At 34.5% G+C, this 25936-nt stretch overlaps 2 protein-coding genes across 3 annotated transcripts in view; one reads left to right on the forward strand and one right to left on the reverse strand.

The window, feature by feature from the left end:
- The window catches only part of PIGK (phosphatidylinositol glycan anchor biosynthesis class K), a 129850-nt gene that overhangs the window by 79050 nt on the left and 24864 nt on the right, over positions 1–25936 (forward strand). For both annotated transcript variants that reach the window (XM_004026005.5, XM_055368145.2), the window contains one exon: positions 17786–17870. In XM_004026005.5, the coding sequence (XP_004026054.2) occupies positions 17786–17870 (85 nt within the window). The remainder of the gene's footprint in view (positions 1–17785; positions 17871–25936) is intronic.
- On the reverse strand, positions 10426–11059 carry LOC101146784 (large ribosomal subunit protein uL22-like). Its single transcript, XM_055368263.2, has one exon. It carries the CDS (start codon positions 11020–11022, stop codon positions 10498–10500), a length of 525 nt encoding a protein of 174 aa, XP_055224238.2. The 5' UTR covers positions 11023–11059; the 3' UTR covers positions 10426–10497.

Raw genomic sequence — 25936 nt, forward strand, 5'->3', positions numbered from 1 at the left:
GCAGTCTGTACAGGAAGCATAGGGGTATCTACTTTTGGGGAGGCATCAGGAAGCTTCCAATTATGGTAGAGGGCAAATGGGGAACAGCCACATCATATGGTGAGAATAGGAATGAGAACCGGAGCAAGTGTAAGTGAGCGGTGCAGGGGGGTTGGGGGAGAGTAAGAGAGTGAGAGCAAGAGAGAGAGGGAGGGAGGAAGGCAAGGGTTTGGGAGAGAGTGCAAGAGAGAAAGAGAGTGAGTGAGTGTGAGCATGCACTGGGGAGGTGCCACACACTTTTAAACGACCATATCTTGCGGGAACTCACTCACTATGGCGAAGACAGCACCAAGCCATGAGGGATCTGCCCTCATGACCCAAACACCTTCCATCAGGCACCACCTCCAGCATTGGGGATTACAGTTCAACCTGATATTTGAGCAGGGACAAATATCTAAACTATATCAGATATAAAAATACAGCTTGAATTCAGTAGCCTTTGGCATTCATAGTTTCACATTTCATTAGAAGGAAACATTTCTCAATAAAAGAACACCCTGTAATATTAGAATGAGATACAACATTTCACTTTCTCGGAACAAAAAATTAATGTAAATGAGTTTAGAGGGATGGTTTGAAGTTAATAATAAAGAATAATCAATTGACTTCACTTTTGTAATGTTGCTGACAGGATTTTTCTGAAAATTATTCCGTTACAAGATACCTAGATGCTCTATAAATTATATTTTAAAAAGATCTTTTTAAATGCTTAGCTGAGCTGCCAAGAAAGTAAGTGTGTAGAGACAAACAACATTTGATGAATAGCATTGCTGGCTTCTTCCACATTGAAGCAGAGCTGGTGGCACCCCCTCATTCAGTGGTAAGGACTACATGGGTTCTACTTCCTACAGTGTTTCTAGATAGTAACAGCTGATATTCTAAACATGCAGGTTCCCTGAGCAGTTGGCAGCAAGCTCAGACTGTCTCCTTTTGCAAGGACAGTATAGATTTACTTTAAAAAGCGGGAGTGTCTATGGGAGCCCTTTCTTGCTTTAGGGCTCCCACGTGATTTAGGGTTGTAATTTCCTCCTTGATCCAACCCATGGTGTTTCCAGCTGCACCTTCATCCAAAGAAACCTTTATAGGGGACTGTGTGCCTTATCCTGCTATTGGTCTTTTTATCTAGTAGCAGAACGTATTCACAGGAGCCTATTGCTGAACAGTGGCTTGCAACAGAGGAAGCTCCACTTTGCTCAACAGTAGGGAAATCTCTTGGGAAAAAACACATAGACGCTAAAACTCAAGTGCCGAATGAATGTGGAAGGCGGGACGGCCTAACATGTACTAATATAGAAACCTAGAGTTTTGAGTTAGAATGGCTTTGTGTGAGGGTTAGGAGAAAAGACTGTGGATCCATTTGTTGACAGTTGAGCTTAAGACCTCTACATAAAACCATTAACTTCTAAGGCTTTACCCTCAATCAGAGAGTGGGCTGGAATAAAATCTAACAGCCTGAGGGGAAGAAAATGAGGACGTTTCTCTTGCCTTGGCTAGAGATATGGGGGTAAAAGAGGCTTCCCTGGGAATACATAATCAGTCATACTGTCATGTGATTTAACATGGTTAACCTTCTTGGCCCAATAAATTTAAAGTTGAGCAATTCAGTTGAAGTGATACTAGATTGATAGTAACCCAAAGCAAGACAGAAGCAAACTCAAATTCGATTTAGGAATCATTCTCAATTGAGGTTCCTCAGGATCCTCACGGATTAAGGTGTTCATGTTCTTAAATTACAGACAATTTGAGAAAGCAAGCTAATCCCGTGAGAGTATTAGTTTTCTACTGCTGTATAACAAGCTACCACAAACTCAGCAGTGCAAGACAACACCCATGTATTATCTCACAGTATCTGTAGGTTGGAAGTGTGCGTACAGGTTGGCTGGGTCCTTCACCTAAAGTCTCACAGGCTGAAAAAGACCACTTGATACTGTGGTCTCATCTGAGGCTTGCCATCCTCTTCCAAGCTCACTCATTGTTGACAAAATTCAGTTCCTTGCACATGTAGGGCTGAAATCACATTTTCTTATGAGTATTAACCAAACACTATCCATAGCTCCTATAAGCTGTCTTAGGTCCTTGCCTCATGGCCCCTCCAAAGGCAGTTCACAGTATGGCTGTTTGTGTCTTCAAAGCCTGCAGTAGAGTCTCTCCTATTTTGAATCTGTCTAACTTTAGGAGGGCATGGTCTCTTTTAATGGTTTGCGTGGTTAGGTCAAGCCCACTCAGGACAGTCTCCTTCTGATTAACTAAATGTGAACTGATTTCAGACCTTAATTATATTTGCAAAATTCCCTCACTTTTGTCATATAACATAACCTTATCATAGGAGTGAAGTTTATCTTATTCACAGTCCTGCCTATTCTCCAGGAAAGTGGACAATATAGGGCATATGAACACCAAGGGATAAGAATCTTGAGGGTCATCTTAGAATTTTGCTTACCACAATACAGAATAATCAGGAGAATTAGACCTACAAGAACATTAGATATATGACTTATCAATTACAAAATACAAAATAACCATTTAAATTATTTTTTGAAATAAAAGGGGTCAGGCATGGTGGCTCACTCCTGTAGTCCCAGCACTTTGGGAGGCCGAGGTGGACAAATCACTTGAGGTTAGTAGTTCACGACCAGCCTGGCCAACATGGTGAAACCCCGTCTCTACTAAAAATACAAAAATTAGCCGGGTGTGGTGGTGTGTGCCTGTAATCCCAGCTACTCGGGAGGCTGAGGCAGGAGGATTGCTGGAATCCAGGAGGCGGAGGTTGCAGTGAGCCAAACCAAGATTGTGCCATTGCACTCCAGCCTGGGTGACAAGAGTAAGACTCCATCTTAAAATAAAATAAAATACAAATAAAAGAGGAAAATAAGATAAAATAAAAATAAAAGAAAGAAATGAAGGATTACACAAGGATTACATGATAAAGAATGATGAGGCATATTTGGAAAAGGCCAAATAGACTTTCATATTTGTAAACCACAATTATTCAAATTAAAAATGTAATAAACAGATTAAATAATAGACATATTATTGAGGCATTGATGCATCACAAACCATTCCAAAACTTAATGTCTAAATAACAACCACATATTTAGCTTTTGATTCTGAGGGTTGACAATGTAGGATGGGCTCAACCTTCATGGTTCTTCTAGCTTATGTTGTGCTTTCTCAGAATTTGTCATCTTTGGGTTGAGTGAGTGACTTCTGATTTTGGCTATACTATCTCACATTTCTGGGGCTTTTGATGTTGATTCAGCTCCCATGTGGTCCTTTATCCTCCAGGAGGTTATCCATGGGTCCCAAAAGCATGCAAGACGTTTTGTGGCCTAGATTTGAAACTGGAGCCCTGTTATTCTTGCTGCATCCTGTTGTGCAGAAGGAATCACAAATCCAAGTAAAATTCAAGGGCTGGAAAAACAGACTGTGTCTTTTCTTAGAAGGAGCTACAAAGTTGTATCTCAAAAAGGTATGAATAGATACAGGAAAGAGTAAAAGATTTTAATGATTTTTGTAAGATTACTCATACCTGAAAGGAGAATTAGTAAAATAAGATAGATCTAAAGAAATAACTCAGTATGAAATATAGACAGAGAGATGGAAGGTGTTAGGACAGGTTATGAGACATGAAGATAATATTGGAAACTGTTAGCTATGTCTAATTAGAGTTCCAGGGAGAAGAAAATATAGAATGAGCAAAAGGCAATATAAGAGATAATGGCTTATACTTTTGCATTTTGAAGGTAGTTCAACAAATCCGAAGCACAATACAGGGAGTATATACTTCATGTGAACATTTTAGAGCTCCCTAAGTACATAAGAGATTTAAAAATCAGTCAAAGAGAAAAATGGCATCTACAATGGGTAACAACTAAGTTGACAGCAAACATCTTAATAGCAACAGCGGACACCAAAAGATAGTACAGTAATACCAATAAAGTAGTGAGAGAAAATTACTATTAGCTTAGAATTTAAGCTGGCTAAGCTACCATTAGACTGAATGAAAAATAAGGACATTTTCAAACATGCAAAAGCTGAGAGTGTTTGGTACCAAACACCTTAATACCTAAAGGGATGCACTTTTTGAAAAAGGGAAATGAATCAGAAAAGGGGTCTGAGTGTAAATAGGAACGCTGTAATAAATTGGTAAAATGTGAGTAAATTTAAGCAAAAACTGAATATATTTTATAATTATGATGATAATGACAATGACAATAATTATTTGGGGAGTAAGATAAACCAAAGTATTAATGTATTTAATAACAACATTGTGTAAGAGAAGAGGAAGTGATTGGTTAAAGTATTCTGGAGTTTCAGCTTTTTTTTTTTTTTCCTTTGGGTAAAGGGTTGTAAATTTTAATAGCTTTAGACAGTGAGGAAAGTATGCAGTTTACATTTTTAGAGTGATTAATAAATGAATAGAAATAGAGGAAATAAGATCAGAAACATTGCAGGAGAAAAAATGAAATTAAAAAATCAATGAGAAGGCAGTAAAGGAGTGAAGAGAAATAATGATAATTTTTTAATCGCAATTTAAATAAGTGAATAATAATAGTTTTTAACAATACTGCATTAGGATAAAAAGAGGCATAACTACAGACAGAAAATATAATGATATTAAATAGTTGAAAATGAAAGGATTACAGGCAACTGCTCACCAAAAGAAAGCTTAAATACTTATAGTATAAAATATATACATAGTACATATACATATATGTGTATACACATAGTACATAGAGTATATAACATATAACATTATTAATCATAAGCAAGGTAACTAAGTAAAGGTTTATCTCATCAGGAAGAGAAAAGCATGTTAAACTCTTAATTAGTAATACAACCACAAAATATTTAAAACAAAAATTTACATATTTAAAAAACAGGTTGATAAGTTTATCATTGTAATGGAATATTTCAGTATTACATTATCAGAAACCAATAAAAGAGCCATCCAAAAGTTTTAAAATTAAAAATGTAAGCAACATAATCAATAAACTTGAGCCAAGAAATTGAACAATTAGGGAATAAGCATTCTCTTTAAGACCAACTGTAATGTTTACAAATATTAACCAATACTAGGCCAAAAGAGTAAGTCTTAATAACGTAAAGTGTTGGAATCTTAAGGAGCATTTTTTTTTGGATCACAGTGTAATAGTTACAATCATGAGTAAAAAAGAATTGTTTAAAACATATATTTGGGAATTTGAAAACACTCTTTGAATAATTCTTAGAATAATATTTAAAAACCTATGAAAATTTAAAAAATACTTGGGACTAAGTGATAATGAAAATATCAAAAGTAGTAGTGTACAATTTCTACTTCTGAACAGGATGAAATAATTTGCAGTAGGCTTATGAGCTCACCAAGAACATAGGAAAGGCAGATTAAATCGTATTTTTAAAAATATCAGATGTAGAAGCAATGAGGACTGAAAATCTAAAAATCTAGATTTGGGGAAACTTCTCAGAGATGAGCTGAGAATCTGTAGCCAATTTTTCTCTGTAATCATTCGCCAATTCTGGGAGTAGACCAAAGGTTGAGAATCTGGGCTTGGCAGTGGGCCACTGCTAGAATATAGAGAAATTTCACCAGCAACATTTTTGGTGACTGTGTTAGGCTAGAGTGACATAATTGTCATTCACTCAAAATAACTTTCCTTTTCAAGATATTTGCCTCAATCATATTACCAATTTTCCTTTCAAAATACTTGCCAAATTCTAAAACTATAGGGAAGCTAAATTACTAAGCAAAAAACATCTGATAACCAGAGCTATGAATTTACTTGTCTTGTATTACTGAGGAGATAAACATCTTCAGGATGAGAGCCCCTTAAGAATGTACCAGGTAAGAGTTGACAGCTCTGGAGATTGTGGTGAACTAATGCTGACAGTTTCTAGCCACTTTTTTCTCTTGGGTACACTTGCTTTTTCCGGGTGCAGCAAAAGCAGAAGTCAGCAGACTATGGCCCATGGGCCAAATCTTCTTGTTGCCTATTTTTTAAAATAAAGTTTTATTGGAAAACAGCCTTATTCATTGATTTACATATCATCATGGCTGCTTTCATACTATAATGATTGAGGTGATTAGTTGCATAGAAAAGTCACATACCTCTGCGCTATAGGTGAGAATTTGGGCTTGGCCTCTGATAAAGGGTTACTAATGGGGACAGAGTGATCAGTACAGCTTTTGGCAGTTCAGTGAGGCTGGCATGCCAAATTCTTAAGCTGTGCAGGACAATAGTCCAAAAATGTAAGTCAGAAACCTTTGAAAAGTATATTAGAAATCTCTATAGTCTTACTCTCTCTGTGTTGAGACAAAGAGCTGCCAGGCTTTCAATTGAAAAGCTTGAAGGGCCTCACCATTAGAATAGGGCCACATTAAGGTGTAATGAATTAGTTTTATCAAAATTTTCAGGTGGTCTAAATTCAGCTCAGTCCCTAAATGAGTAAAAGTGATCAGAGTATCACTCTTAACTGCCCAGCAGAGGAACACATGGACCTTCTTAAGTGGAAAATAACACTGTATATAACCTTTCTTAAGTATGCAGTTTCCTACATCCATCAATTAAAAATTACTAGTACACCGTAATCATATACCAAGAGAAAAACAAAAAACAGAATATAGAAGCAAACTCAGAAGTGATCCAGAACTTGGAGGTAGTAGACAAAAACTTTAAAATAACTATGTTTAAGATGTTCAAGAAAATAGGAAAAATATTCTTGAAAATAGATGAAAAGGTGGGGAGTTTCACCAGAGCATATGAGTATAACTAAAATAATGAACATTCTAGTATTGAAAAATATGGTATCTGAAGTTAAGAACTCAATTGATGGCTTAACAGCAAATTGGATACAGAAGATGATAGAATTAGTGAACTTGAAGACAGTACAATAGAAAATATTGAAACTGAAGCACAGAAAAAACAGAGTACGAGACATGTTAGACACAGAAAAATGGTCCAACATGTGTGTAAATAACATCCCAAACTAGATGACAGATTGAAAATAAGGAAGAACAGAAAATATTTAAAGTGATAATAAACATTTTCCTAAACTAATGAAATATATCGGACCACATATTCAGTTAATTCATTGTAAGCAAAATGAATGCCAAGAAAACCACAATTTGCCACATCATAGTCAAAATGCTGAAAAAACATAGAGAACAAACTTAAAAGCCTGACAGAGAAGGAAAGCCTGACATTATCTTTAATACTGACATATTATTACAATCAGAACCATAAAACAATAGAATGACATGTTTAAAGTGGTGAAAGGAAGAAAACTTTTAACCTATCATTCTCTACACAGCAAAAATATCTTACATAGGTGAAGATGAAATCAAAATGTTTTTCAGACAGAGAATTTGTTGCCAATGCACTTGAAATAAAATAAAACTAAATGAAATTCTTCAGCCAGAAATAAAATGATTATAAAGAGAAACAACAAAATTCAGTAAAGAATGAAGAGAGCCAGAATCAGTAAATATATCAATTAAAATAATTGACTATTAATCAGACAAAAAACCCCACCATCTTGTTGAGTTTAAAGTATTCATAGAATTAAAATATATGACAATAATAAGGTCAAAGGCAGGAGGACAAATGGAGTCAAAGTGTTGTAAGGTACTACTATTATTGAAGAAATGGTAATGTTGAACAGTTTGATTAGACTACCAGGTCCAAGTTGGGTGTTCTAATGTCCAAGGTAATTGTTACGATAATGGTAAAAATATACCTATCAAGTTGATAGCAGAAAAAAAGATGTAATAAAATATTTGGTTGATTCAAAAGAAGAAAAAGGAAATTCAAACAGATGGGAGATAGAAAATAGGTAGTAGTTGTAAATCCAGCTATATCACTTATTACATTAAATATAATTGGACCAAGTACCCTATTTCAAAGAAAAAAGTGGTCATACTAAATTAAAAACATAACCTAAAAATGTGCTATTTACATGAGACATTTTCAGTATAAGGATATAAAAATCACTTTGGAGGTGGCTAACGTAATATTTAGATTTAGAAAGAAAGTAAGTAAAAGAAATAAATTAAGCCTTCAACTGAAGGATACTCCCCTTTTTTAATTGTATAAAACATGTACCCTTTCCCAACAAACTGCAAACAAGACAGCAGGCTTAGATGGTTTTTACATTTGACATTTATTAACCACTTGAGGTGCTGACATAATATGAACAGAATAAAAAAGCTTCCTACCTCATTTGGTGGAATGAATATAATTCTGAAACCAAAACAAGACAGAGAGAATGAAAAAAATAGAGTCAGCCTCACTTGTGATCACAGATGTACAAATCTTAAATAAAATTCAAATTCAGTAATGTATAAATAAAAACATTTCATGACCAAATAGAAATTATCTTAAAATTACAGAAATGATTCAGGATTAGAAAATATACTAGTGTATTTCATCATATCAATACATTAAATGAGAAATATTTTGTAATTATTTCAGTAGATACAGAAAAAACATTTGAATAAAATCATTAATCATAAATGATAATGTTTTTTAAAAAGGCAATGTGTCTTAGACACTGCAGATAAATGGGAGATAATAAAGGGAATGTGTCTAAAGCTAGCAGCAAACTTTATATAGTGTGAAATTATAGAAGCATTTCAATGAAAATCGGGGACAAGATAAGAATACATGCTATAATCCCATCTATTTGTTACTGCACAAAAAGTCTCAACTAATGGAGTAAGGAAAAGAAATAGGAGGTGTGAGGATCAGGAACTCTCCCTTCCTTTTTTTCACAGATGCTATGTAATGGAAAAATCTAAGTGAATCTACCAATATTAAATTTAATGAGAGAGTTTAGTAAGATTGCCAGATAAAAGATCATTACATGGAAATCAATAGTATATATTCCTATATTATTTATATATAATAGATATATACATGTATCTGTAGATGTATTAATACAAAATAAGCAACAAAAGCTATAAGCCACCCGATTATACATCTTAAAAGATGTACATCTTCTTTATGGAGACAAAATAAAATTAATTATAGATCATAAAGGAACACCTATAAATGGAGAGGTGGAACATGTTTAGGGATGAGAAGAATAAATTATCATATAATTTTATCTAAATTATCTGTAAATAAATACAATTCAATTTCTCTTAAACTTCCAGTATTTAATAAATACCCAACACTATTCTAAGCACTTTGAATTTATTAACTTGTTTAATCCTCAAAGCAGCTGTGGAGTATGTAGTCATTTTATATGTGACTACAGATGTGGAGAGGTTTGTATCTGGTCACACAACTCATAAGTGGAAGTGCTAGCTGTCTGACTCCAGGTATGCTCTCTTAACTATTACTACATTCTGCCTTTCTAGGATTCTTCATGGAACGTAATAAGCTGGCTATCAAATTCATGTGGACTAGTAAAGGAAGAAAAAGCCAAAGCCATTTGGATGACTAAGGAGTATGAACAGTAGTGGTGGGAGAGGCATTTAGTCTATCTGACACCAGGATTTTCTATTTTAAAGTTGTGATGATTCAGATAATGTGATATTGGTTCAGATTAGGTAAATAAATATACAACATATTATAAAGCCCCCAAAGAGACTCATGCATAACAGTATATGTATGATAGATATGGTTTTACTTGGAGGAAAGGATAGGTAAGTCAAAAAATTCTACGTTGAAGCAATTGGTTTGCCATGGAGAAACAAAATTAGATTTCCCCTTTACACTGTACGTAAAAACAAAATACAAACGGATTAAAGATAAAAATGCAAAAAGAAAACATCAGAATTATTGCAGAATATCTTTTTTTTTTTGCTTAGGAGTAGGGAAAGGTGTCACACTACCCAAATTACAGCTAATAAAAAAAGATTGTCAAAGATTAACGAAATAGAATATCATATATAGCAAAAAAAAAAAAAAAAAGACAATGCAAACAAAGTTAAAAGAGAAGAAAAAGTGTGGTGACGTTATTTGTAACATCTATTTCAAAGAATTTCTGTCTAGATTATCAAAATAACGCCACATATTAATTTTTTAAAAGACAAACCAAATAGAAGAAAAAAGAAATACAGTTTAAGAAGAGGAAAAGACTCATGTTAGTGATCACCTAAAGGTGATTTTAGAAGGGAAATGGACATTAAAACAATGAGATACTGTTTCTTATAAAAATTTAAGTGAAAGGAAATAGGAACTTAATGCATTTCTGGTGGCAGTATAAATTGATACAGTCATTTTGGATAGCAATTTACTTGTTTCTAGCAAAATTTAAAATGTACATAACTTATGACCCAGCAAGTCCACTTCTAAATAATTATTCTAATGTATAGGTTGGGCAACTTTTTCTGTAAAGGGCCAGATAGTAAATATTTATTTATTTATTTATTTATTTTTATTTTTTATTTTTCCTTTTAATTACATTTATTTTAATGCTGAATTTACTCCCGTGCCATAAGTTTTTGTTTCTTCAGTTTCTTCTGGGATATTTTTTCTTCTGGGCAACCTCCTCTTCTGGTTTAGGAACAATCTGTTCCTTTTCCGTAAGGATCATCTCAATGTGCCAGGGAGAGCTCATGTATTGGTTAATCCGACCATGAGCTCTGTAGGTCCGGCGGCGCATCTTACGTGCTTTGTTCACTTGGATATGCTCAATGACCAGAGAATCTACATCTAAACCCTTAAGTTCAGCATTACTCTCTGCGTTTTTAAGCATGTGCAGCAAAAATTCAGCACTCTTTTTGGGCCACCGACCTTGTGTCCAGCCCCACTGCTTGGCCTGCGCACACCTGCCAACTCCACCATTGTAACGTCGGAATGGTACACACTGTTTCTGTAAAGTGACATCTTTCAGATACTTCGTGGCTTTTTGTATATGCATACCCTTGATGGCCTGGGCAGTTTCACGAGTGTTCTTAAAGTGAACACGAAGATTGGAACCTCTTGATTTGCATGATTTCGTGGGGTTCTCCGGGTCAAGTGAATAGCGAACCATTTTCACAGATTACCTCAGGCTGCTTAGGGAAAGAGCTAGACAGTAAATATTTAAAGCATTTGTAGGTCATAGGCCATATGGTCTCAGTTGTAAATATGCAGCTCTGCTGTTATAGTGCAACACTGAAATTCAAATTTTGTGCAATTTTCACTAGTCATGAAATGTTATTTTTCTTTAGACTTATTTTTTCTAACCGTTCAAAAACAGAAAAGCCATTCTTAGCTCACAGGACATACAGAAACAGGTGACAGGTCACATTTGACCTCACATTTGAATGAAAAAAGCTAGTGGCTGAATTACACTGTATAATTTATTAATGAAATGATTTGTAGATATTCTATGTATATTTCATGTGTATATAAATATGTATGTAAAAGCAAAATAAAATGACTGGAACAATATACATTAACTCCTGATAGATTTAGTAGAGTTCAGAGTAAGTGCTCAATAATTTTGACAAGTTTTTTCTCTGACATCCCCCAGAACTCTACACTACTATTTTAGAATTGCCTTTGACTCTACACAGATAGTTCCTTGTGCATTCAGGTTAGCTGGTTGTGTGAACTTCTGGAAAGCCTGCCTATAATTTTTACCATACAAGAAGTTACTTTTAAAGTCTCTCAAATGAGAAAAAGAGTTTATTTTTCTGGGATTTTATTATATCAGCTTTACTGAGTTGCTTGGCAGGTCTTCTTATTTAACTGGTGTGTGCATTTTTATACTACGTTGGAAACTGACAGTAAATAAGATGTGTATCAACAGTTGGGCCATAAATTAGTGTAACCTTAGTTCTCTTTGGACTTAACTTGCTGTTCTCTGCCTCATATTATGTCTTTTTTCCCTGGCTTACCATCTTTCTTGTGCTTCTTTAAAGTAGCTTTTAACTGAAGTTCTATTTTCATATCTTCTCTCACAAGTTTTTAGTTTGATAATTAGAAAAATAGTGATGCAGGGAGTTTGGAGGGGATCTCATTTTGAGGGAAATAATGTATTAAATTGTTTTCTCATTGCTGTATAACCTGTTTTCACAAAAATAATCTTTAGTGACTCTTGGGACCTTTCTGAATTTGTAATAGCATTTTGTGTTTGTCTCCATTGACCAATAAACTTCAGTTTTCTTCACTCGGAGTGTCTTTAAATTTTCAGGTTTATCAATTATATCTTGTACAATATGTGTTATCTGTTATATGACTATTTGAACATTTAAAAATGCAGTTTAGGAGTGTGAACTTTTCTATCCTTTTTTCCAAAGATTGTAAGAAGAAATTAATTTGATTTCTCTATTATTTCCTTTTAGTTTCAAGTGCTTCTTTGAGCTGTCATTTTCAAAACAGGTTATACTAACTATTGGGCTACCTTCCTATTTTTGGTATGTGTAGAGAATTTCTTCCTAATGATTTTGGATTACTCTAGATGATGTGTCTTTAATTATTTATTGATATTCGTAATTTTCAGTTTGTTTCTAGCATAGCACAGTGTCTCTGCTTTCTTGTTCGTTTTGTTGGCTTTATTTCCAGTGTTTGGAAAGATGCTTTGGCCTTCTACCTGAAATAAACTATGTAATTTTATGTTTATTTATTTGTGATGGGGTCTCACTATATAACCCAGGCTGGTCTCTAATTCCTAGGATCAAATGATCCTTCCTCCTCAATCTCCCGCGTAGCTGGGACTATAGGAACATGCCATCATACCTGGCTGTATGTTATTTTATATGTGAATTGTCTGATCTCAGTGTGGCACTATAGAATATAAACTTTACTCTTTCTGAGTTAGAGAGAACCTTCTGTATGGACACAGTAAATAATTTTACAGTGTTATTTTAGGAGTACTTGGATAGCACAGAAGAGAAAGATTTTTCAGGCACTGGATAAACATGAAAGAGAAAAAGGATATAGAAAGCACAGGGGGATTGTAAAGACTAACTTCATAGGCTTCATAATTTGCCAGGAGTATTTTATTTATGCAGAGGATTTGGACAGTATTTTAATTGCCTTTTCATTTGAGATGGTAGTATGACTCTATTGGAGTCAAAATCCTTTTATAAAGCAAGCAAATACCATGTGTTGTCTTCTACAAAAACTCTATTTAAAAAAATAATAAAGCAAAATAAGGAATGCACAGCTTTTTCCATGTAGAAATTATTCCCTTATTAAGTTATTTAAGTAGATTTTCTTAGTGAAGGACCTTGGAAAGAGATCATGGAAAAAGAACATTCTTTTAGGGGGGCTTCTGAAATGACTCAAAATGTTAAGTAAAAGGAACACTTGGATGACTTTAAGAAAAGAGAACTTTACCATTTTACAGGAGAAAAGTTCCAGGTTCCTTTCGGATGGCTGCCACATGTAAATTGAAATTAATATTTGTAGTTTTCTCGTTCTGAATTATATATGGTTTGTCAGAGACCTGACTAATAATGATTTGCAAGATGGGGCTTAGAATGTATGGATGACCTTAAGGTGACAATCTTGGGAAACCATGAATTCTGGGATAATGGAAGACACCTTGCAAAGGACAGAGTGGGGCTGTGGTGTCCCTTGGAGTCGTGGTGGTGAAAGGAAAGAAGAAAGCAGCTGAAGATATGGGCACTATGGGAACAAGATGATTTTTTTTTTTAAGACAAATCTTGTCCCTCCCACCACAAAAAGTGCCACTTATTAAAGCAACTACACTTCAGTGAAGCCACAGAAGAGGGTGCTGTTGAACTGAGAAACCTAGTAAGTCAGCTTACCTCTGTTCACCCTCCATTGCAAGATAACTTGTTACTGCTCATTCTAAAAAAGCCAATACAAATAATCCTCAACAGAAAAAGAAGCCAGCACCTTTACAAAGTTACAGTAAGTATAAAACAAAATTAAAATCAAATCTTCTTAGTAAATTACACACACACAGAATGAAAGCACAAATAAAAAGGGAAGAAATCAAAGAAAAATTACAAAACAGGAAAACTGAAATGAAACATCTGAACATGAATAACCTATATTAAACAAGCAATTGCATTATGAAAGGACACCATGAATCAGACATTCAAAAACTCACAGTTGAAATGGACAAACAGGAAGATATGTGAAACAGCAGCTGACTGAACTCAGGAAAGTAAATGGTGAAAAAAGACAAAAATCATCTCAGAAATGAAAAGTAAATCACAAGGTAGACAAGGGAAGATAGATATTCCAAAAGTTCAATAAAAGACGTAAAGAATAGAAAGAGCCAAGAAAATAATCTGAAATAAGAGAAATAAAAAGAATCAGAAAGAGAATTTTCCATATATTTAGTTCAACACCTTGAACTAGGAAACAAGTGGAAAATTAACAGATATGGTATTTAAAGTTATAATAAAACTTTTTTTGAAATAAAATGAGATCTGAATTTCCATATTGAAAGGACTCCTGTTTCCTGTGTACCTGGGAAACTTGATTTATAACAATCAACTTTTAAGATATAGTATTAGACCTTAAAACAAAAGGGAAAATAAAGGCCGCCTGAGCTTCTAAGCCAATAAATTAATAATTTAAAAATTAAAAATATTAAAAATGAAAATAACATAGAACCAATTTAGCATCACACTTCTTGATATCAAAATAAAGCAAGAAAGCAATGGACGTGTTTTTAAGAAATTATAAAAGTGAGTAATCATTTTAATTGATTATGAAACATTGGATAAGTAAAATACTCATATGTCCACAGTGATACTCAAGATTACTTGTGAATTGCATTTGGAAAAAGTGCTGCTGTTATTAAGAAACATTTCAGACGTATCCTTGATTGATAAACATTTTGCTGAAACATTTAGATGTGAACTGCCATGGTATCTGCAGCTCACTTTTAAATGTTCCCGTGAAAATAATATAAAAAATACAGAAACACGTTTGGAATTTTTCATAACAGCTACATGGCATTTTAAAAAGTTATTCAAAACAAATTGCCAGATTTCAAATATTTTTGTATACCTAAAGAATATCTTTTATATTGAGTAAGAGACATTTTGTGAGAAAAAAATGTATTTCATCTTAGACATTGTTGTTTTAGATTTTTGGAATAGCCAATGAAGAGTGACTTTGTCATATTTCTTTTATACTCTTAGAATTAATGTCAGTGATTTAATTTTTATTTTTTCAGAAGATATTTATTAAAACTGCTGGTGCCTTAACAGGAATCAAGGCACTGGAATCAAACTGCACAAGTGGTCACTGTATTCTTCCCACCATTGACCACAGTAGAAAAGAAACAAACAAAAATACATCATTTGCACTTAAGAATGTCCTTGATAAGGAAGGAAAAATATTGAGTTGTTCGCTTTTTTATTCTTGAGTTGTATTTATGCATTCTTAATACAAGTCCCTTTTTGGTTATATGATTTGCAAAAAGTTTCTCCCATTCTGTAGACTGTTTTTTCATTCTGATTGTGTCCTTTGAAACGAAAGAGTCTTGAAATTTGATGATGTCTATACAGTTTGTCTGCTTTTTCTTTTGTTGCTGTGTGTGTGTTTTGTTTTTTTGTTTTTTTTTTTTGAGACTCTTGCTCTATCTCCCAGGCTGGAGTGCAGTGGCACAGTCTTGGCTCACTGCAACCTCCATCTCCCGGGTTCAAGCAGTTCTCCTGCCTCAGCCTCCCAAGCAGCTGGGACTATAGGTGTGCACCACCACGCCTGGCTAATTTTTGTATTTTTAGTAGAGACGAGGTTTCACCGTGTTGGCCAGGCTGGTCTCGAACTCCTGACCTCAAGAGATGCACCTGCCTCGGCCTCCCAAAGTGCTGGGATTACAGGCGTGAGCCACTGTGCCTGGCCTGTATGTGTTTTTTATACATAATGTAAATAAACTTTTAAAAGATACACTGTGAAATGCTTTAAAGCAAGTTGTGTTTTTTTTTTTGGGTCAATGAGTATTTACTTTAGTTTATTTTTTAATTGAGGTAAAAATATCTAATGCTAATAGATATTAGTTTGCTAGGGTTGCCGTAACAAAATACCAGAGACTGGATGGCTTAAACAACATAAATGTATTTCCTCACAGTCTGGAGGCTAGATGATGTCAGCAGGATTGATTTCTCCTAAGGTCTCCCTCCTTGACGTGTAGATGGCCATTTTCCTCTAGTGTCTTCATGTGATCTTTACTGTCTCGGTGTCCTGCGCTCCTCCTCTTATAAAGATACCAGTCATATTTGAGTAGGATCAACCCTAATGACCTCATGTAAGCTAATTACTACTTTAAAGACCCTGTCTACAAATACAGTCACGTTCTAAGGTACTGGTGGTTAGGCTTCAAAATGTGAATTCTGGGGTTTGTTGAAGGGCACAATTCAGCCCATAACAAATACATAACATAAAACGTATCATTTTAATCATTTTTAAGTATACACTTTAGTGGCATTAAATACATTTATATTATTGTGTAACTATCATCCCCCCATCCATCTCCAGAACTTTTTTCATCTTGGGAACTGAACCTCTATCTGTTAAACAATTACTCCCCAGTGTCCCCTCCTCCCAGCTCCTGGCAGCCACCATTCTGCTTTCTGTCTCTGTGAAACATGTTTTGAGGCAGTTTTTTTTTTCCATCATTAGTGAGAATCTTCAGAGTTCTCTCAAATTAAGCTAGTTATTTTTATGCAAATTCTGCAAGATATCCACAAACTTTTACCTAGATAAGAGGTTCTTGAAGCTCTTAAATCATATGAAAATTTTGTCTTTTTTTGTATATCTGCCTTTTTCATGGGAGAGATTCTAGAGTTCTCATTAGATTCCTTAACTGAAGCCCTAGAGACTTAGCCAATCTTGTTTCATTTATTTTTCAAGATAATTAAAGTTTAGTAATTTTTAAGTTGATAAGTTGATGTGTAATTCACAGAAAAGGCAAAAGGAAGTTTAAATGTTTTTAGGTTTTATTGTCTTGAAATCAAATGTTTACTTGCTATTTCTGAAAGGGTCAGTAATTTTAAAAATCATTATACTACATTTTCTTCATTTGAAAAGTTTTTAAATTTACTGTTTCATATTGTCCTAGATATGGATTATATCAGCTTTGTATCTCATTGTACATGTAGATATTAGAAATATTGTCTATATAAGATAACCTCTCAGAATTATTTTTATTTCGTTTTATTCATATATTTATTATTCAGTCAATAAACATTTGAGTCTTTTTGATAAATATTAGATATACAAAGAAGAAGAAGACATGGGTTTCATCTTCAAGGAAGTGAAAATAATATACCTAGATGGCTATAAACAAATTAATATATTAAAAAGAAGAATAAATAAAGAAGAGAATTGGTGGTTGGTCCAAACAGATATAACAGCATGGGGAAACTGAGAGACTCCTGGAGGTGCAAGTCCCAATGGGGTTTGGCCAGTAGTTAAATATAACTAAAACAGTAGACTGTTAAATAGAGAAAGGGTTGCTGGAGATGAGGCTTGAGTTTGGTTGGAGCCAGGTTTTGAAGACCTTTAAGTGCTATGAAAGAAACATCCTCTTTTGGACAGAGAATTCTGAAACATTTTTGTCTCAGAGAAAGACAGGATCTGAGAACATTAAGTGATGCTAGCTCATTTTATTGCATAGTTACTTAATGTAGTCTGAATACTTTTATAGTCATTTAAAATTTTTCAATGGTAGTGTTTCAAAGATTATTGATAAATACTGATTATTTCAAAAACTTAAATATATGCATTTTACTATATTTCATATTTGATATATTTAAATATTTGCTATATTTCAAAATAGTATTTGCCTTAGCTCTGTGTTTTTAAATTCTCTTTTCCAGCTATAAGGAAGACCAGATGGATGAGAAACTAATGGAACCTCTGAAATATGCTGAACAACTTCCTGTAGCTCAGATAATACACCAGGTTTGCATTTCATTTTATTCTTTTGAAAGAAGCAAGATTTTTAATCGCTGAGAAGTAATTGCTTTTGTTAGGTTTTTCAGAATCAATGTGCTGTAACTGAAAGGCATTCTGGGCTGTCTATCCCTATTTAGACTACCCCTATTACAGTTGAAAGTCCCATTCAAAGCACAATATTAAAAGTCTACTTGCTGTTTAACACTAGAATTCTTACTTACATAAAATATGGGATAAAATAAGGATTATCTTTTGTGCATTATTTAATTATAAAAGTTAATTTCAGAAAACTTTCATTTTGACCCATTGTGTATAGTACTTAGTGACAAGGAAAAAGAGCTGCAAAAATATCATTGAGTGTAATTTTTTGGAGTCACTAAAAAGAGAAAACAATCTTGCCCTGCATCCTTTACCCCGCCCAGTCATCAACCCTTGCAAAGTATAATTCTGCATGTCAGGTGGGCAATTTGTTCATTTCCAATTATAATGATTTTATCAGCCTTTCTACATAACTGTAATCGTTGAGAAGGCAGTGTTGTAAGCATGTAAGCTTAGACTTTGTACTATAATTTGACAGCATATAACCTCTGCCCTGCTGTGCCAGAATCTAATAATTTTAAATGTTCTGTTGACTAGAGTTATAGCCTTTAGACCTAGCAGAGATTTCAGAAACTTACATATTATAGTAAATATTAAAAGCCCTTAAATGGCAGAGTTTCTCAGAATTGTTATGAATGTTGATTGTTATTGTGAGTTTTTCCATATGCCTTTTTCCATCAAAATAATTTTTATTTAGCTGATATGTATTGATTAGAAGTGCCAGTTAGAACTTTATTAAAAGAAACAGAGGCTTTTACTTTAAAATGTTGGCTATATATATTTTTCATTGACATTAAAATTTAATATTGCAATTCTGTGAGAAATTACAAAAAATGATCAGAAATTTGCACCTTTGGGAAGCTCGTCTGTGCTTGGTAATCAGGTCCAGTTTATATGTCAGGAATTCCCTAGTGTTGTCAGAGCTTAAATGACCTAACAGTCTGCGAATGTCACATTTAAAATTCTGTCTTCATGCCTGACTCTCAGCATAAATGAATTAAACAGCAGAGCAGGCAGCAAGTCAATATGTTCTTAACAGTAAGAGTGAGCAATGAAACAGTTTGTGGTTTGCTCAGAATAGGTAAATAGAATCTGCCCAGAACAGTTCACCTAGAATAAAATCTGAAAGAGGAAACAAGAATTAACCTTTAAGATGGTTGACCAGATGAAATGTCAGTAATATTTTTATAGCATGGATGAACCAATAAACTACCTGGTTTATGTAACAGCTGCATTTGACTGTTATACACAGTGTGAATTCCAAGATAAAAAATTTTTGACCCTGATGAAAATTTTAGATTGTGATTTTTTTGGCAGTACAAGAGACTTTGTTAATTTTAACACTGAATTACAAACATTATATTAAAATTCAGTAGCACTTGATTTTACTAAATACCTATCTTTAAGAAATTTTACACAATAGGAATTTATGTATTTTATTTTTATTGAATAAAATGAATTCTGTTCTCAGTTAAAGAATAGTCAGGACAGGTCATTGTTAATAGCAGACTCTTCATTTATTCCTTTTGTTATTTCCCTTTTTTGACAGTACTACAACTTAAGGACTGTTACCATTAGCCGGTCCAACTGGTCTTTTAGAAACGTAAGAGTTATGTTGCCAGAAATTAACTGATAAGTCCGTTATTTAAAAGCAAATTTTGGCCGGGCACGTGGTACCCCATGCCTATAATCCCAGCCCTTTGGGAGGCTGAGGTGGGTGGATCACTTGAGCCCAGGAGTTCAGGACCAGCCCGGGCAACACAACAAAACCCTATGTCTACAAGTAATACAGAAAATTAGCTGGGCTTAGTGGTGCGTGCCTGTAGTCCCACCTACTCGGGAGGCTGAGGTGGGAATATCTCCTGGGCCTGGGATCCAGATTGAGGCTACAGTGAACTGAGATTGTGGCACTGCACTCCAGTCTGGGTGACAGAGTGAGACCCTGTCTTGATAAATAAATGAATGCATGCAACTTTTTTCCTAAGAGAACAGTAATACATGTGATAATTAGGTTAGCTAGTTTCACAAAAGCTTTTTGATCTATGTCTAAATTATAGCATTATTGTAGTGTATCATCTCCCCCTGTAACTATTTTCATGAGAAATAATCTTATACTTTACCTACACCTGTTTAGGAGCTCATGTCATTTCTATTTAAAATAGAGTTACTTATTTTTATGTCTTATATATCCTATTTTATCATCTTTCTGGACAGTCTCAGTTTCTTGATATTTCTTTTAGCATCTTGCTTTGTACTATGTATACATATCTCTAAATGGATAGATGATGTATTTTTAATGGTATGTTGAAAGCCAGGACCACCTCTTTTCCCTACTACCCAGGCACCAGAAGCCAAGGACTCTCACTAGTAGCACAACTTAGAAGCTGCAGGAGAGATGGAGGCTTTCAAAGCAGGGACAGAGGCTGAAACAGAAGGAGAAACTTGAGAGATAGAAGAGACAGGAATGAGCATCAGTCATTTCAGTAATTCATTTATTGTGTGTGATATTTAAACTGCTTTTTACAATCAGGAGATAGGATTCTCACTACTACCATTTTATGCTGTCAGATTATTTACCATTTTTCTAGCCATCCTAGAAAATATGATTGTATACCTAGGAAACCCAGGAGACTCAAGTTATGAACAATAAAATTAATAAGAGAATGTGATGAGATAGCCAAATAAAATTGGCTTCTTAAATAAAATTGATAGCTTCTCTGTATTTGCAGTAAACACACAGAAATGAAAATGGGAAAATTTTTCTGTCACAGCAGTGAAGAGAACTATAAAATAATTACAATTAGATTTAACAAGTAAACCATAGACCTGTATAATAAGAATCATGGAAAGTACTATGTTTCAGAAACAGAAAGACATACCAAATAAACAACATGATGAAAGTATAAGTGTAAATTCTCCCAATTTAGCAATTCTAATTAGAGTAGAAACAAGTTTTTCTTTTTTAATGTTAGGAAAAAATCACCACATGATTTATGTGGAAGACCAAATGTCCAAGAATAACCAAAGAAACTATGTAAGAGAGGCACTTGTTTTACCGGATATCAGAATATTAGCCTAACGCAGCTGTAATCAGATAAATATTATATGGACAAAGGAATAGACAAGAGGATCAGTGGAACACATGGAGGAGTGAATTTCAAACTTTATGGATTCCAATTCATGATAAGAAATATTTATATGCATAATAACTTTTGATGTGTAGGGTGGTTCTGTCTCTCACAGTCCACTGACTCAAATGTTAATCTCCTTTAGCAACACCCCCACAGACACACCCAGGAACAATACTTTGCATCCTTCAGTCCAATCAAGTGGACACTCAGTACTAACCATCACAAACCTAGATACCCTAATACGTATATGGTTTATATAAATGATAAAGGTGACATCACAGATCAATGGGAAATTAAAAGATCATTCAATAAATTATGCTGAGAGAGTTGATTAACTACCAGAGGGGGATACTATGTTCTTGCATCATAATACATGGAAAAGTACATTCTAATAGGATTAAAGCTTAATGCAAAAAATGCGAAATGGCAAAACAATTAGAAAAGTATGTTGGCAAAATTTTTGGATGAGAACTTTCTAAGCATGAAAATTGTGGCAAAAACTACAAAGGAAAATTGATATATTTGACTTTGTAAAAATGTAAAATTTCTATACATCGAAATGAAAAGGCAAACCAGCCTGGGCAACAGAGTGAAACCCCATCTCTACAAAAAAAACATAAATTAACCAGGCATGGTGATGGGCACTTGTAATCATAGCTACTCAGGAGGATGAGGCAGGAGGATACCCTGAGCCCAGGAGTTTTTGAGGTTACAGTGAGCTGCGATCACGCCACTGTACTCCAGCCTGGGCAACAGAGTGAGATCCTGTCTCAAAAAGAAAGAAAGAAAAGAAAAGGCAGATATCAAAGTGGAAAAATATTTTCCTCATGGAATTAACACCTTCATATATAAAGAGCTCTTACAGAATGACAAGAAAAAACTGAACAGCCTAATGAACTTACATAGACTCACACAGACATGCCTCAAAAGTTGAAATAGCAGAGCATAATAAACTGATAAAAAACATGTTGATGTTCATTAATGATGTTAGAATTGTTTATTTTTATCAGAAAGTTTCATTTTTTTTTAACTTCAAGCAAATATATGAAAAGTAGTAATACTCAGTGATGCCTGAGGCAGTGATACTACTGGAGGAGAGTATAAATTGTCATAAATTGAGGACACTGTGGTAATTGGTACCAACATTTGCAAGTATGTTTATAAATTAGTTAAGCATGACAGGTTGAAGACATATTTTTATGCTTTACCCTCCTGAAGAACACTACTAAAATGAAAACAAAGACATAAAAATAGATAAACCCCAAAAGACAAAGAAAATGGAAAAGAGAATGACAGATGAGAGTGGTAACACAATTTGGAAGGAGGAAAGTAGTTGGATAAATGATAACCAATTTAGCAGAGTGGAAAAGCTGAGCCCTAACTTCCATCACACAGGAGCCCTATAAGAACCAGCCAGTTTATACTGCAGAACTCTGGGAAGGTAGGTACCAGGCACCTCAGAGATTGGGTCCAAAGAGAAACACCCTCTTCCTCCAAAGTGTCTTCCTCTGTTTAGCTTTCAGAACACTGGAATTTAGGCTTATATTTTATTAGCAGAAGATTGAGGAATTCCTCCCCGAAGATACCAGTCAAACCAGAAAGCAATGGAGTGATGTCTTCAAAATTATGTGAGAAAATCATTTCCAGCTTAAGGTTCTGTTCATTTCCAAATTATGGTTTAAGTATCATAAGATAGGAAAGACATTCCAAGTCTCAATAGATAATTTTTCTTATTCATCCTTTGTCAAGAAGCTACTTTCATTAAACGAAAGAGCAAACCAAAAATCCTGAGGGGAAATTATCCAAGGCATAAGAGATTGTGCCATCATGGTGAGATGCTAGTGAAATTCTCAAGTTTATGGTGAAGTGCATCCTGAGGTGACAATTGTGTAGAAGTTTAAAGAGTAAAGAGTACAAATTGGAGCAAGACAATGAAGGACTCCAAGATGGGTGTCTGCAGTCAGTGGAATGGTGGCAAATTATCTAATGTGTCTGACCATGCTAAAAGAAGTTTTAAAGTTGAGTAGATTTAGTTAGAGCAACAGAAAATTAAGTGAACAGGGTAATGAAGCAACTAGTAGTTTCAGTAGTAAAAGTTATGTTAATACAAGAAAAGATATATTATCAATATTTTATGTCTCAATAGTTACATAGTTATAATTATGAAACAATTATTTAATGAAAATGTGTGATGGTAAGTATGATGACTTGACTGTTAATATGATTACTCGACTGTACTATGCTATGAAAGGCATCAGCAGCATGGTGTGAACTCAGTAAACTAAGTACTGAACTTAAACCTCCCAGGAGTCTCTCTTTTCTTGGTCCTGATGACTGTTATTTCTATTGTGACACTAAATTTATCTTTACTATCTCAGCTTCTTATATTAAGCATACACACACACACACACACACACACACACACAGAGAGAGAGAGAGAGACACACATTTAAACAGCTTGTTTAGAAACCTTTTGGTAGATGCTTGCCTGCTGGGGTTTAAGATGTGTGAGAAATTCGGCCAGGCATGGTGGCTCACGCCTGTAATCCCAGCACTTTGGGAGGCCGAGGTGGGCGGATCACGAGGTCAGCAGATCGAGACCATCCTGGCTAACATGGTGAAACCCCGTCTCTATTAAAAACACAAAAAAAATTAGCCGGGCGTGGTGGTGGGCGCCTGTAGTCCCAGCTACTCGGGAGGCTGAGGCAGGAGAATGGTGTAAACCCGGGAGGTGGAGCTTGCAGTGAGCCGAGATCGTTCCACTGCTCTCCAGCCTGGGCGACAGAGCGAGACTCTGTCTCAAAAAAGAAAGATGTGTGAGAGATTCAATTCTGGGAGTCACCATTATGAGTCAATTTTATCTTCATGAATTTAGGTCCCTCCACTAAGGCAGAGGCTCCGTGTAAACAAAGTCATAAACCCATGTATGCTTTAAAAAACTTTAACTTACTCAAATGTTATATATCAGTGAATACCTTGTCTTGGTGGAGAAATATCTATTGTTTTCCCCGCTGTGTTCTTAACCATCTTCTAGGCTTTCTCTGGTTCCCCCTATTTCAGATACAAGACCTCCTACAAATCCTTTAATATTTTGATAAGATTAATACATTGCAAGATTTCTATTTTTAATGCCCCTCTGCACACTGTACATGATGGTGGTACAGTATCACCTTACTATTCTCTTTTTTTAAGATAAGCTGCACAAAAGATTAGAGCTATGTATCCAATACCGATTTAGTTTCTTGGAGAGAAGTACAGGGGTCTCCTGCAAGACTCTTGCTTAAAACGTAGAAGATTATCTTGCAAAGTCTTGTTTCATCTGTTCTTTGTTACTCCTTTTTAGTCCTAGAGGTAATTTTTTCCAGTGTAACCAGTTCATACAGTATCCTGGTGTGTCCGTTGTTGCTCTTTGGGAGTATTCTAGGTATTTGGATGGGACAGTTCTTTCATTGTGCAGGACTGATCTGTGCATCGCAGGATGTTTGGCATCCCTTCTCCTTCCAAATACTGGTTGCCAATAGCACTGCTTAGTCATTGTGATGCTAAAAAAAAAAAAATGCCCTCACCTTTTCTGAACTCCTCCCCACCTGTGGAACGCAGTACCACCTCAGGTTGAGGACCAATACAGGTAATTTGAATTATTTGCAATCTCTGCCCATACACAAACATTTTATTTGTATAATTAGTCTCTTACTCTTGTAATTGGGATATTTCAAAATATGTATAGCTGAGAATCTCTTCTCACTTTTCTGCATCCTGAAATGTTGTCCCGGGCTCTGTAATTCTAGCTCTTTACATTATATGACATGGATTGTGGTAATTTTTCAATTCTTCTGTTTTTGTTTATCATTACTCTTCATGTTGTTCCACTGTTGCAATTTTGGCATTTTAGTGCTTTTCCATTACAGTAATACCTACCCCATTACAGCTAAACTTTACTAAAGGTTGACTGAAATGTCTATCAAGTAGAAATCTCTGCCACCTTCTTTTAAAAAATGTGCCTATTGAATTATCAATATCTGGAAACTCATCAAAAGGATGCTGAATCCCTAGCACTCTGTCTGCCTCAGGACTGACTTATATTGCTTTAAAATCTTGTAGAGCTTTCCCTAACCATAGCAACTTTAAAACTGATGTCTAGTGAAAAATAATACATTTTTCATTTATTTTTATTCAAGTGATAAGGCAAGTAATGAAAACTAAACTTTTTGAAGGTCATGGGCTAATCTCTTAATATCAGATATGTTTTTAAATTAATATAAATTAACCTCAGCTTTCATATTATAACTTATTACAGCCATTTCCAAAAATGTCACTTATCAAGGAATAAATGCAAGGGTAAAGCTGTTTGAGAATGACAATCAACATTTTAATAATTATCATCAACTTTTAAGTTTGAAAATTTTTGGTCCACCTACAAATTTGTCATTACATCCCTTTTCTGATATGTGAAATTTCTATAATAGAAATGGAAATTGTGTCATAAGTATTCCCAAGCAGAAACAGATATCTGTTTTCACCAAATTTATAAAGATTTTTAAACTAAGAATAGTTGAGGAAGCATCTGTTTCTTTTCATTTTTGTTGTACAACTGTAAATAGGTGCAAAACATATTTTACAGTTGATAATGATAATGATCACCCAAAAATAACTAGTACCATTGATGAAATTGTTCCCATTTTATACATGAATTAACTGAGGTTCAGAATAGTTTAAATAATTTTCCTAAGATCTTCTATCTTATAAGTGGGATAGCCAGTATTTGATTCTGGGTCTGTTTGACTCCAAAATTTATCTTCTTAACTACTGTGGTATACTTCCTCCTTATGAACATTTTTTCAC

The sequence above is a fragment of the Gorilla gorilla genome, chromosome 1, assembly GCF_029281585.2.
Source record: "Gorilla gorilla gorilla isolate KB3781 chromosome 1, NHGRI_mGorGor1-v2.1_pri, whole genome shotgun sequence".
In the NCBI taxonomy this organism is placed as follows: Eukaryota; Metazoa; Chordata; class Mammalia; order Primates; family Hominidae; genus Gorilla; species Gorilla gorilla.

What these genes read in the sequence shown, in the direction of transcription:
- LOC101146784 (XM_055368263.2), bottom strand. Translation starts at nt 11,022, where the DNA reads ATGGTTCGCTATTCACTTGACCCGGAGAACCCCACGAAATCATGCAAA.